This window comes from Anser brachyrhynchus (assembly GCF_964034855.1).
Source record: "Anser brachyrhynchus genome assembly, chromosome: 1".
Taxonomy (NCBI): domain Eukaryota; kingdom Metazoa; phylum Chordata; class Aves; order Anseriformes; family Anatidae; genus Anser; species Anser brachyrhynchus.
In genome coordinates, this window is record NC_137694.1 from 111,403,520 (window position 1) to 111,415,733 (window position 12,214).

The 12,214-nt window shown below is 36.1% G+C and overlaps 1 protein-coding gene across 1 annotated transcript in view; it reads right to left on the reverse strand.

Annotated features, from left to right (window-relative positions):
• Positions 1 to 385: 385 nt before the first annotated feature.
• The window catches only part of ADAMTS5 (ADAM metallopeptidase with thrombospondin type 1 motif 5), a 47,251-nt gene continuing 35,422 nt past the window's right edge, over positions 386 to 12,214 (reverse strand). The window contains exons 6-8 of the mRNA XM_080573105.1: positions 12,010 to 12,185; positions 10,970 to 11,145; positions 386 to 7,433 (exon numbers count right to left, since the gene is read on the reverse strand). Coding sequence (XP_080429231.1) covers positions 6,863 to 7,433; positions 10,970 to 11,145; positions 12,010 to 12,185 — 923 coding nt within the window. The 3' untranslated portion in view covers positions 386 to 6,862. The remainder of the gene's footprint in view (positions 7,434 to 10,969; positions 11,146 to 12,009; positions 12,186 to 12,214) is intronic.

Genomic DNA, 12,214 nt, shown 5'->3' on the forward strand with positions numbered 1-12,214 from the left:
CTGACTATCTTAATCCACTGTCTAAATCTGTTGGATAATGCTTTTGGACAGGTCTCACAGATTTCATGGGAACTTTCTAGGGGCTCAAGAGATCACCAGTGTGTACCATCTCTACTGGACTTTGTCTAAGGCTCTGGAAAGGTACCGCATGCTGTTTTCTGCACTCTTCTGTTACACTTTCTGTTACACTTTCTTTCTGTTACACTTTTTTTTTACAAAAGAACACTTTCACAGAACTCTGCAAGTGCAATATTTTCATATAGAAGTAATATATATGCCTTAATTTAGTGATCAGCTCAGTCTCTCTTAGCTTACCTGATTTTAGTGGGTCACAAATGGCAAACAATAGCCCACAAATATACCATATAGAACAAGTACCTGGACCTATAATACAGTTTATATTTATTACTTTTACTGAAATCACAGAATCAAATGTTTTAAGATTACAACTGGTAAATTATACATATGTAATAGTTTACAAAACAAAATATTGGCCTTCAATGTGTCATAGTACAGTGTAGACCTTGTACAATTCAGTTCAAATGAATTTATATTTTGCATAACATATTAATTACGGTGTAAACTGGCTGACATAGTAGTGCTCTAAAAATGTTAATTCTCTTTGATTAGACACAAATTAGAATGAAAAAAAGTTTTGTGACACATCTTAGTTTTCAAAGGGTACCGGTATTTCAGTCAAGTTATCTATAATGCACAAAGTGACACTTTCCAGAATATGTTGACACCAATAGAGTGTACAAAGAGGCACATGAAATAAACTAAGAAAAAATAAAGGTTGTGCTTTCCTGTTAGTCTTCCCTAGAATACCTCTCTAATTTTATCTGATGTTAGGCAATGACCTGACAATAGAAATTAAGTATATTTATTGCTATACAGGGGTACACACTGTCTGCAATTTACTTGAATACAGTGTATTATTTCCCGTATCTGATGAGATTTTAGCAATCCATATAAGCTTGACTGTCAAGGAGTAAATTTCATACGATAAAACTATTAGGAAACTTCACAGTTCATATGATAAATTGTGTAAACCAGTTCCTATAAATTACAAGAGAAACTATGTTTTCACTTGAAGTGGTATATGTCTGAAGCAGCTCCTGCAAAGCCAAATGATGTAAAAAAAATTACTCTGAATTTAGTTGCACTGGTGTTAGTTATACCTATGTATTTTGCCCTGTGAATGGGACTAATGGAGACCCAAATACTTGTTCGTGTGTATACGTATGTGAACATGTTTATACATACACATGTATGTGCAAGCACACACACAAAAATATACATTTCCATTTAGCTATAGCTAAGTTCTGTGTGTCCACCTATTTGTTTCAACACAGACTATGCAAGATTCTAGCTGACATATGTGGAAATGTTTTTAGTGTCCTTACAGCTACTGTGAGCCTCTGCAGACAGCTTTCAGGGCAAACAACATTGTGAGTTTTGGTTTCGATCTGTAACTCTGTACCGTGCAGAGTGGCTGGACGCTATCAAGATGTTTGATACAGGGTATCTGGAGAGAAGTTCTGCAGACATTTACCTAGAAGATTAACAAGGTGTTTGGGGCTTTTCAGTGTTTGTATGTTGTCGCTGAAAACTGGCAGAGCTACTCCAGAGCTACATATTGTGATGCCAACTGAGTATCTGATAAGTTGTCTCAGGTTAAGAGGCATTACCACTACAAATGATAAACATTTGCGCTAGCAATGTTTTTTGAAACAAGAATGTTGAACTACCTTTACTATACAAGCTAGCATTCAGTGTACCCAGAGTAAAACAAAAAACAAAAGAACAAAAAAACCTTCTTGAAAATGTTACCAATAACAAGTATGAATGCAATGATGTACTCTCACAACTCTATAAAAACTAATCAGTTAATTAAAAAAAGGAACAAAGGCCTCAAAATCAGCAACTTTTTTTTTTCTTATTTTTTTTTTTCCCTGAAAATTGCAGCCCATGCTCGGAGAATCTAATTTTGGCTCTTGCCGTAGGCTCCATCTTCCTCAGTGACAAAGAACAGCACAGCATTCATGAACATGAGAAAAAACAGTCACCTAAACGTTTTGCTGAAAACCCACCATTATTAATGTTTCATCCTTATGAATCCTATTTAAAGCCTGCCCTAAAGATTATCAAATTCGAGGCTTACTGTCATTTCCTGGCACTTTGGAGTGGGTCTTAAGGGAGGCCATTACCCACTGGTTCTCGTAATTTTATCTAAAGCCTTGTGGCTGGCTCAGGGTCTTGGGTAGTGCCTTGACGGCAGCAAACAGTGGGCACAGAGGCTGAGCTGAAATTTAACTTGTGTGAATCTGGGCACTAATGAGAAAGGTACTTTTTGGTCATTTGAAATAGATTATTTGCTGTCTGTAGTACTGTCCTTACAGTGAAGTGGTTACAGAAATAATTTGTATTGTTAAATAAATTGATTTTATGGGTTTATCTATATTGCATTTTTTACCTCACAATGAGTCCAGTGCAAGTTTCCTTGAGTTCAGCAGAATTTGGACTAGACGGAAAGTGGAAGTAAGCAGATACCATTATTTTCAAGGAAATACTTGGAATGCATGCTTGGCTGGATTTTAGTGTCTAACTTTGCCTGACATGGTGTGAAGAGCTGGAGTACAATGAAGCAAAACATTGCAAAGCCTCCCAAATTGTGCTTTTGACTTTTTATAGCTACAGATAAATACGTATGTAAGTATATAAATGGTGAAAAGACTGAAAAGGTAGCTTTTTTAATGGTTCAGTCTTCATAAACCAAATCACACATAATTTCAGCTATATTTTCAGAGCGGCACACAAAAGAATTTCTCTGCAGAGTTTTCCCTTAAGTAGAAGAAGCTGCATGAGAGAATACTCGTTTGCCACCCTGAAAACTCAGAGAAACCTCATTCACATATGGAGGACTCTAATTCACTACAAGCCTGAGCTTGCTCCCACTGGTGCAAATGGTAAGACTCCTACCACCTTCAGTGGTAAATTACCGAGGTGCGTAACAAGAATTGCACGCACTTTTATGGAGTCTGTTGTGTGATCGCTTTAGGAGCCTAAGAGCCTGTATCTTTTTTTTTTTTTTTTTGGTGATTCACAGACCTCTATGACTTGCTAGTTGAGAGATTTTAGAGCTGAAGTGTAACAAAGCTCCTTTGAGCATTTGAGCATGAGGTGTCCCAAACTTAGAAATCTACAACTTGTCTAAGAAAGGTGGTAGCAGAAAAAAGAATATACATCTATACAGTGTGCACACACGTATACACATATACTCCTGTTTCATGCAGAAAGCTTTCTAAATAAAAACAAACAAAAAATAACCAGTGCCATACATTATGTAAACTCACAAGGTGTACTTTCAACACAAATTTGAAGCATAAATTAGAGAGAGAGCAAGAAAGAGAGAGACAGAGACGATAGTAAACATTTTAAATATAGAATTTGCACAATTGGTATTTTTGTTAAATAAGAATAAATAAATTCATTACATCCGTTCACATACCAGTTGTAAAAACAATAAATTATTTTATTTTTTTCAGTGCTGTGTTGCTTTTTTTTTTTTTTTTTTTTAACAATTGTGATTAATCCACAAGATTATTCCCTCTCTCCCTTGTGATAAAACTGTTTCCACAGGAGGGTAGCTAAATTGAATTTCAGGTATACAGACGATAAGATGATAGATGATAGGCTTTTTCCTAATGAGGCTGTCATATTTGAAAAGCAGATGCTCTAAACAACACAGATTCTAAGGGGACCAACTCCACCTAAGGCATCGCGGAGATGTGTCCCCAAAAGCCTGCAGTGAGTTCAACACTGACTGTTGTTTATCTCCATGCACAGAGTAATACTCTGGGCTTCTTAGACAGTGTCTCTATCCAGTGGAAGCATTTTATGAATCCTGTTTGGCATGACTTTGTAGTAATATAAGCAATGACATAACAGTGTGACCAACAAAGAATTTAGTTTGGAACACAAGTTGAAATGACAAAGTCACATACCTTGCATCAATTTTTCATTCATCAGTTACATGAAATAGCTATGACTGAAAAAAGCAAGGTTGGGAATTGGAGTCTGATTACAAAGATCAGCTAAAAGGCAAGTGTTAAACAGAGCAGGCTGGTCTAGTTCATCTTGCATTTTTAGGATTGCTTCCTTTGTCTGTCCCCTTTGCCCTCTCAACATATAAAGGAAACTTCTTTTGCACGTATATTTGCTTTCTTTAGTTCCCATATTTATTTAATTTTTATAAATAATCTGAAAATATGAAAAAGATAGTCTTGATCTAAGAAAGCTTTAAATTTATACCAGCTTATGGTATTATTGTTCTGGAATCTGAGTAGCATCCAAAAGCTTTACTCATTTCATTCACTATATAATAAATTATTACTATGATGCAAACATAAATACTTTACATTCTCTCTCTATTCTGATAAAACACAGGAGAAATAAATGCCACTTAATAAAGCAGCTGTATGCCAAGACAAATATTAAGTCTATGCACATTAAATCTCCTTATTTTTCCTCTCCTGATGGTTTCTACTTATTATGAACTTTCGTGAGAGGTTCTGGAACATGTGTTTATATATATATAAGTATAAAAATCAGATTACTTTAAATGAAAATAGGACACTTCAAACATGATCATAAATAAGACACTTCAAACATAGTAATAGGTAGAGGAGGCAAAAATCTTAACTTTCGAGAAGTTTGCAAATATTCAGAGCCTTGATCTAAGTTATTAGGATGACATCAGTTATTAACAGGGGAATTTTCCTCAAGACACATGTTTTTTTATAGGACTACTTCTTTCTATTAGGTCACACCATTCTTGAAAGCTGACGATGACTAGTAACATTCCTTTGTAATTCATTTTTAGGGAGGATGAGGCCCTAACGCTATTCCTGTTTACTTGTAATAGAGTACAAAAACAGATATTTCTCCAGTTTCATACTGGTAGATGTAGCAACTCTATGCTGTTTTAAATCATCACATGCTTTCTAGAATTCACACAAACACGCCACAGTTGCAAAAACATGTTTATGTCCGCCTGGAGTGAGATCTGACCTCGCTACACAAACCAACATGTTTTTTTACTGATTTCATGACTGGGATTTTTCCTAGAAGAGTCTAGGGAGGTTCAGTGCTCAAGTACCACTGACTCACAGCAGTGTCTGAAAACGCTCCTACAGTTTCACATTGTCCTGGGTGGATGAATTGAAAAATAAAAGACAGATGGGCTTCTACTTTCATTTGCAGATCACAACCATTTCTTTTGGTACATGTTATTCTAGAGCTTTATTCAAAACCTGGTGATAAAAAGGAAGCAATTCTAACAGGGTTGGTGTCAAGCCTCCACCTGTTAACCTGCATATGTTGAAATACCCTTCCTCGGTCACACAACTTCCACCGGACAATAATGGGATTCAGAAGCTGCTGCCAAAGAAAATTTTTACTAGCTACTGCCTGTACTGTGGAAACAGTCTTATTGATATTGGGTAAGTCCTCCACATCCTGATGTGGTTTGACTTTCTAATGACCCCTCTTCCTCCCAAATGTGGTAGATATACAAAATATGAATAACTTCTACAGCTTAAAAAAATAAAAACAAAAAAATCAACAAACAAAAAGACAAATAGTTACAAACTTTTGCTGGTAAGATGAATACCAGAGTTAGACATGATGGACAGAACAGTGATAAAATATTAACTGCTTGCTGTGTTTTTTGACCTTTATAGCCTCTTCAAAAGATGTAGGTACATTACACATTGTTAGATTCAAGGTGGAAGCCATAGAGAAAATAACAGAGAAAGCAGTTGTATACAGCCTCAGAATATCTGAGTTAGAAGACACTTGTTTACCTTACTTGTAATTTTTGGTTCTCTAACTAGTTTCTACAAAATACAGTATGCCTTTGTTTTATGGAAAGAAGGAACTAGCAGCTATTGTTCATCGACAAGAAGGACCCCGTGCTGTGACACAGCTGGAGCTAATGGAAGGTTTACCAAGTCAAAGGTACACACATTCTTTCCAGCAGCCAAAACCTCCTGCTATCTGACATACACATAGTAAGGAGCTGCTGATGGTGCTGGTATTTGAGCAATGTACTTGTGGGGATCCCTGGTCTGTGAACTGCTGCAATGCTCCTTTTGAGAATTTCTTGGTGGAAACACAGTATTTGTCAGAATTATGATCTGCTGTCAGGAAATTCCTGGAACAAAAATGCATTTCCTTTTGTCAAAACCAAAAGGTATTACTTTTTAAAACCAGCAGCAAGCTCTTCATTTTCCAGTAAAACATCTGCAGCCATTTCTGAAGACTCGACCAAGTCCACAGGGCTGCAGATATACTTTGGTCAATCACTTTGCTTATATAGTTTGTCTTTTGAGTTTTTTAATAGAACCAAGTGATATAAAGTGACATACCAAATCAAATATATTTACAAAACAGCATAAAGTAAGCTACTGTGGTATCATGGGTACATGTGACATTTTCTAAGGACATACTGTATTAGAGGTAGGTGAAAAAGGGGGAGATGATTCTGTAACCTTCAAATATCCCAGGATCCTCCATTCACTAGTTTTTCTTCTTTTTTATTGTTTTATTTTATATTTTTGCAGACGCAGAGGGCTTATAACAACTTTAATGCTTAGGTTTTTGACATATTAAGATCACCCTACTATTTTTTAAAGCAGTGCACATCTTCATTTGGTCCAAATAGGCAGATTCTGCCCATAATTTGAGACTATATGTAAGTACATTGAAGCCTTTGCTTCTCTCTGTCTGGGCAGACCTAATACCAGTATGTCAACAATGGCTTCATCAAACCTCTTTTAAAGAAGATCACAACCACAGGTTAACACTTTTTCAACAAGCACTGTTTAAATGCTGATGGTCTCTGAGAGAGAAGACATCCTTTAGCTAGTTTTCCATGCCCGTCTTTGCACTGGACAGTCCTGGTGTGCCATCCTGTGTCACATGTTCGAGAACAAGAAAGCCATGGCCCCGTAACCCACCGGGGTTGCATGAGCTGTGGAGTTACTTTGCTGTTGCTGCCACTACTGGTGACAGAGTTAGTCATTTGCCCTTGCTTCTTTGGCACGAAGAAACTATAACGGACATCCACGGGTTGAGTTGGGTCAGTCGCAAGTATCTGCACAATAAGAACCTCTTTTGTCGCAGAGTGTCCCATCGCATGCAAGAAATCATCTTTGTGACTCCAGCCACTATAGTTCATGACAGTCCCATTGATGTCAATGATTGTTTCTGAAGTGGAGATCATATATTTTCCATTGACAAGGTACTCACCGTTTTTCTTTTTCAGGGCCAGGTAGGCAGTAAACCTGCTCTGGTCCTTAGTCTTGAATTGCCGAACTTTGATGTGAGTTGCCCCTTCTGGGATTTTCACTATATCTGTGTAGCCCTTACTGAATGAGGGGGAAAAGAAAAAAGAAAAAAGAAAAAAGAAAAAAGAAAAAAGAAAAAAGAAAGTATTCAGTAGCTGGTGTGAAATAAACCTTAAGTCTAATGAAGTCACTGGTACGATGCATCTTTACTTGAATCCATCTGGCTAGCGGCACATCTAAGATTAGTTTAACCAGGTTTCATTATTTGTCTTGTGTACTGTTCTTTATGTTCTTGAAGAAATTTCTACTGCACTTACTTCAAATTGCTTAATCTTTAGCATTAGTAATGATTTTACATGAGTCAGATACAAAAGGAATGAAGAATAACAGATAGCTTATATATTTCAACAAAGGGTGGGAGATATAAAATACGATGCATGTTCTGCCTGCCAACGAAAGATAATGAGATATGCATTGGTTACAGCTGTTTCTTGCTGTCTTTGCTATAATGATGATTAAGGGAAGCATGAGCAGAGTAACAGCTGGATAGAGGTACCTTGGGAACATTTAAAAATAATCTTGATCACTGAGAAAAAATTTGTTTACTTTGAAATTCATAAAGCTGAAGATTAATTGTTAAGTGTCTAACACAAGGTACACTCAAATGTTTAATTTGTACCACAAAGTTCTCTTAGTTTCTACTTATGAAATGTTTAAATGCAGACTTAGAAGAAGATATTTAACTTTTCTACCAAAAGTGACAAGCATTTAAAACCTGCAAGTGTGCTAAAACTTTTACTATCTCAAGTATATTATTTGTTTTAACTATACGGATAAACAGAGAAAAGTCTGAACACTGCACAAAGCTGTAAGCTACCAGCTGGACTTTGGAAACATTTATTTTCATTTCTAATTTTGTGATAAAACTATTCTGCAAGTACCTCATATCTAAAAAGGTTAGTGCTGAAACATCTAGAGGAAAGGGAATGAGAAAATATACTTAAAATGTATAAAAGTGAATGGGGTCCCTTGGAATTGTTTAAAGAATAGACTACTACCTTTGCAAATTTTTGGTTGCAAAAGTAAAGACTGCAGAGACTGCAGATTAAACACTAGTGCTATTCCCATGCTATTTCAAGCAGTTACAGGACAACTACTAAAAGTCCCTTGATTTAGCACCTCTATAAACATGAAGGAATATGGTGCAAAAAACAGGCTGGGTGACTCTGCTCCACAGCACTGCACAAATATTTTTACTTAACAGTTGCCAAAAGAGCTCTGTTAAAACAAGTTATTAAAGTTACAAAATCATTTGTTCAAAAATTAAAAGAAATCCTAGAGAATGCAACATTTTCTTCAATATTTCATGTGCAAAAAGCACGTGCATCTTTAATTCTCCTATTTCCCAACTTCTGACTATTTAACTTTACAGCCTTTTAAAATAAGTTCTTACGAAAGAGTTTTCCAGAAGATTGTGTTTTGATTGCTTTAAGGGAAAAAAGTACAAACAAATGTTGTTATGGCAATTGTCTACAATGGAAAATACTAGTTTCCTCTTACACATTTAATAATTTCCCCGTACATTTAAAATACAGGTTGCTACAGTTTGGTTTATAGTGGATAGCAAAGAGGGAGCTGCTATTTTTCAGTGGAGAAAGATAATTTTACTAGTGCCACTGCCCTTTTATATACAAAAACAGTTTGCAGACAATTAAGATTTCACTATTTTAATAAAGTTTTTGTTTTTTCTTTTTTTGAAGTCAATTACTTGCATAAAGGAGTCATCTCAAACAATATTCCCAGTAAAAAATAAATTCTTGAGACCCCAAATTCAATCAAAATCAAGTTAGAACTGTTCAATTATTTATTACTTTCTATATGGAACAGCTCTTTAAATGCACTGAGGTTGAATTAATATTTTATTCTCTGACTGGTCTCATTTCAGTTAAAGTCATGATTTTTGGAATAAGGTGGTACCTTCATAGGAATAATTACAGTAGAATCTCACTGATTCCAAGTATATCTACACTACAAATCTGGCTTCACTAAAATTCATGGAGTCCCTTTAGCATCTTTGCTGGAGCCCGGTATGCACCACAAGGATCATTGCTAAAGCACATGAAGTATATCTTGCACTGTCTTCTTCATTTAGACATCTCAGACATTTCAATATTTACAGATTAGAACAGATCTGGTTTATATAAGTACTAAATTAGATGGAAAGTCATTCTTTTTGGAAGAGGTGTTTTGTCATCCCTAGGTGAGTAATCATTGGTTTACTGAGAAGAAGATTGGTTATGTTTATTTTTAGAAAAAAAAAACACTCTTAAAGATATTTTTGACTGCTATTAATCAGTATATTGAAATGTATAGAAATAAAAGGTCATTTCAGGAGTCAGATTTCAACTTCTAGTAGCATTCCATATGCTATGTAAGAATTTGGAAGATACTAAGCAAAATAAAGTTTCTGTAAATTTTAAAAGCTGGTACACTAATTCAGTTGCAAGATGCTGAGTATAAATGTTCAGCTAAAAGTTTCTAAGAGTAGGTCACTACAGCGGTCCTCTAAAACATTGGCATCTATACAAATGATAGTAAAAAAGTCCTCATCCTTTTATAAACCTTAAGAATGGAAGGGGGAGGGAAACAAGATTCAGACAGAAGGCAGACTTATTTGACATTGGTAATCTGTAAAAAGCTTGCTGCTGCTCTCAATATGGTTAGGAAAAACCATGGGGATGTTGCTTTTGTTTTGTTCATATTAAGATGTATTGTAGTTAAAAGCTGAATTCTGACAGAAAAATGTCTTACAGATAACTGCTATAAATATTTTAACTTAAAAAAAGTACATCTGGAGATCAATATGATCCTAGTGAACATGAAGGGATGTAGAAAATGCCACTTCTGACATCTCATCTAGTCGTCTAAGCTCCATGTATACTGAGTGGTGTGAAAAGGTATTTTTAGGGTGTAATCCCTCTCAGCTGCCAAGGATGACTTTTACAGCTGTGCTCTAACGCTGTCTAATGCTTCTCTCCACTAACAAGGAGTCTGCCACTTAATCAGGTGGGACATCTTTAGTGTTGTTCAAAGTTAGATGAGATCAAACACATTCCCAGTGCATAACTTCCTAATGCAGCACCACCTGGGAAATGCAGAGTTTCAGATACATACAGATTATTCTGACCTCAACAACTGTCTGATGCATCTCTCTCTTCCCTTCTCTCTCTCCTCTACAAACCACAAGCCATCTGCCACAGCAAAACTGGCAAATAACATAAGATTCTATGCCTTAGTCTAGGCAGACTTCCTATTACTGGGTGCTCACCTGAATCACTGGTACTTTATGTCAGAAATGAACTGGGCACAGTGTTTTGACAGGTGATTATTTGTAAGTTTCAGGGTATTGTTAAGAGGCCAGCTGTAAACATCTGAAAAGTGCAATAAAGCACAGGCAATGCACATTTTTGTTTAATCTTCATATGAAAGTAAATTGAATTCAGAGGAAGGAAGGAAGGAAGGAAGGAAGGAAGGAAGGAAGGAGGGCACAGATAAGTAGAGATACTATTTGCACAGCAAGTATTTTTGAAATATTTACTAATACTCAAGATCAATACCTCTTTTTGGTAAAGGTTCCCATGACCTTTGTGCAGCTGGAATTGTCTCCTCCACACACCCCGCACTTATCATACTGGAGCTTTGAACCGATGATGCCATCACAACCAGTTCGGATGCATTTTCCCCGGACGCAGACCGAATTACTGTACGGTCGACATTCAGTACCATCAGTTACCTAGGTAATCAAATGCCTGTTAGTTAAAAATTACCACAGGAAAAAAAAAAAAGTGAATCTCAAAAATAAATTTTGTGAATCTGACTGGGAAAAAAGTTACTTATTTACATGACCCATATAGACCAGAGCTCCTATCCTGGCAGCCCAGACTGAGTTTCTCTAGCATTCACAGCACTAAAGCAGATGAAGTTTAGGCAGGGGCTGAAAGCAGTGACAGATGACTCTAGCATAAAACACTAAAATGACCCTGACTTTAATGATGAGCTTACAGTTTATTAGTAATAACGATATCAGTACTTGTAGATAGCCTCTCACTTGAGCATTTCAGTTCACCTTATTAATACATATATCCTCATAACATTTATAGTATAAGTGTAGGAGACATTTTAGTTCAAACTGCATCTGAGATAACAAACTGACCACAAGTCACATCTATAATAATTGGCTAAATAGTTTATATTAATTGGCTTTGTATGAGTTACTCTAGACTCCCTTAACATAACTCAGGGTAAAATTTATTCTTTTACTCATGGCACTCCGTCTCCTCCAAAAGCCACCAGACACACGGATGAGTCTGCAGGCAGAAACCCCTTTATCCACTAATGACAAGAAACTAGTGCAGAATCCACTATCAGACCCGTATTTTTATGAACATGCATACTGAAATGTGAAAATACTTGACTAATTTCAGAGGTCAATTTTGGTCTTACTGTATAAGCTCTGGATCAAACCATTATATCTAATCACACATTTAAAACTTCGAATCATATGACTAACTTATTTTCGCTTGTTGTAGGGAAAGATTTCTAAGATAAAGGACACTTCTCAGCTTGAACATGAAGTCATGATTGAAGATGCCATTACCTTTTGAGAAAATACCACATAATAGCCAGTTCCTTTGGCTCGGCAGGTGAGCTTACAAACATCTCCAGGAAGCACTCCAGCATACTTGGGGACCCATTCAACAAACGTTTTGACACCCTTTGCATCAGACTGATAGCCATTCCTTGCTTCACACTGTTCTTGTCGAAAAGATTTAGCTGTAGAATTATTCAAATCATTAGTGATT